At 32.5% G+C, this 1,360-nt stretch overlaps 1 protein-coding gene across 2 annotated transcripts in view; it reads left to right on the top strand.

Annotated features, from left to right (window-relative positions):
* Positions 1-1,360, top strand: part of LOC105887689 (zinc finger protein 33B-like) — a 39,771-nt gene that overhangs the window by 3,385 nt on the left and 35,026 nt on the right. The window contains exon 3 of one of the 2 annotated variants that reach the window (XM_023517215.1): positions 264-322. The exons of the other annotated variant lie outside the window; for it this stretch is intronic. Within the exon in view, the coding sequence (XP_023372983.1) occupies positions 308-322 (15 nt within the window). The 5' untranslated portion in view covers positions 264-307. The remainder of the gene's footprint in view (positions 1-263; positions 323-1,360) is intronic. 2 annotated transcript variants of the gene reach the window in all.

The following is a 1,360-nucleotide window of genomic DNA, read 5'->3' as shown; positions in this document are numbered from 1 at the left end:
AAAAAAAAAAAAAAAAGAAAACAGTTACATTCATTCAGTAAAGAATTATACCTCCGAGCTCCACATGATCATATCACAGTCATAAATGGGCATGTAGGTGCTTCTTTAAGGTGTCCTTTCCTGACTCTTGTTTAGGGTGAAAAGCGTATTCACTCAGAGGCATTTTACCCATGTGATATGTACAGCTTTTTAAGAAGGCAAATCTAGGAGTTGTAAGACATTTTGTACCTCCAGTGATTTCATTCCTTTTTTTCCTATCCCAGCTATACCTTTGGAGATTTCTACATTTTACCAAGATAAACTGAAAATGAAGAAATCCTATGTGAGTTGTTGAAGTCATTCTATATATTATGTTACAATGAATTTTATGAGATTAATGACTCTTACATTTAAAATGGAACAATAGAAATATGTAACAATAAACTTAAAGGAAACAGTGTAACACAGTGGTTCTCAGACTTTAGTGTACATAAAAATGACCTGGAAAGTTTGTTAAAACATAGAATAGGGCCTGAGAATTTACATTTTTAACAAGATTGCAGGTGATGTTAGTGTTGAGGTCTATAAGCCAGTTTGGAATAGAAGATTAATAGGGCAAAGTTGGCAAGGATATAAACAGTATATATGTGTGTTTATGAGTATATATATGAAATTATTAAATTTGAGTCACAAATATTTCTAACCTTTCTGCTCACATGGCAAAAAGGATGGTCTGTTACATGACTTTCATTGATCATCAGAATAAAACTACCTGATTGCTTTTGGTGGATAAAGACCTTCTGATCCTGAAAGCTGAAACAAAACCTATTAATGATGGACATTTTCTAGTGATAACCATGGAAAAAATGCCTGTAATTATTCTTAAATGGAAGCAAAAGTTTAGGTACCAAGCCATACTTAGTTAATGAAGTTTTTCAGGGAACCCTGTTATCCAAGCTCATGTTGATGGCTTTCCAATGGTCTTGTTTGTTTGGAATAAAACTTAGAATGTATAGAGAATAAATTGACTGTATATCCTTAAAATAACTTCCCAGGATTTTTAATCTTGCTCTCTCTGTAGGGTATTCAATTAAGAGATTATTTTCTGGCAGTTGTTTCTGCACGTAATCAAACTTAAACCCATGCTTCATGCAGAATGAATTCTTCCCCTCCATTTGCTGGAATTTGGTCTAAAAGTCATCAATTTTGTGTGTTTTTATTATGGTAGAATACTTGTAACATAGAGTTAACAATTTAAAGCGCACAATTCAGTGACATTTAGTATATTCACAGTGTTATGTGGCCATCATCATTATCTAGTTCCAGGGCATTTTCAGCTTCTGAAAACAAAGTCACTTTCTTTTTTTTTTTTTTTTTTTTT

Source organism: Otolemur garnettii, unplaced genomic scaffold, assembly GCF_000181295.1.
Source record: "Otolemur garnettii isolate 467f Iridium unplaced genomic scaffold, OtoGar3 scaffold00105, whole genome shotgun sequence".
Lineage (NCBI taxonomy): Eukaryota > Metazoa > Chordata > Mammalia > Primates > Galagidae > Otolemur > Otolemur garnettii.
The sequence above is the reverse complement of the archived record's forward strand: the minus strand, read 5'-3'. Positions and strand labels throughout refer to the sequence as shown.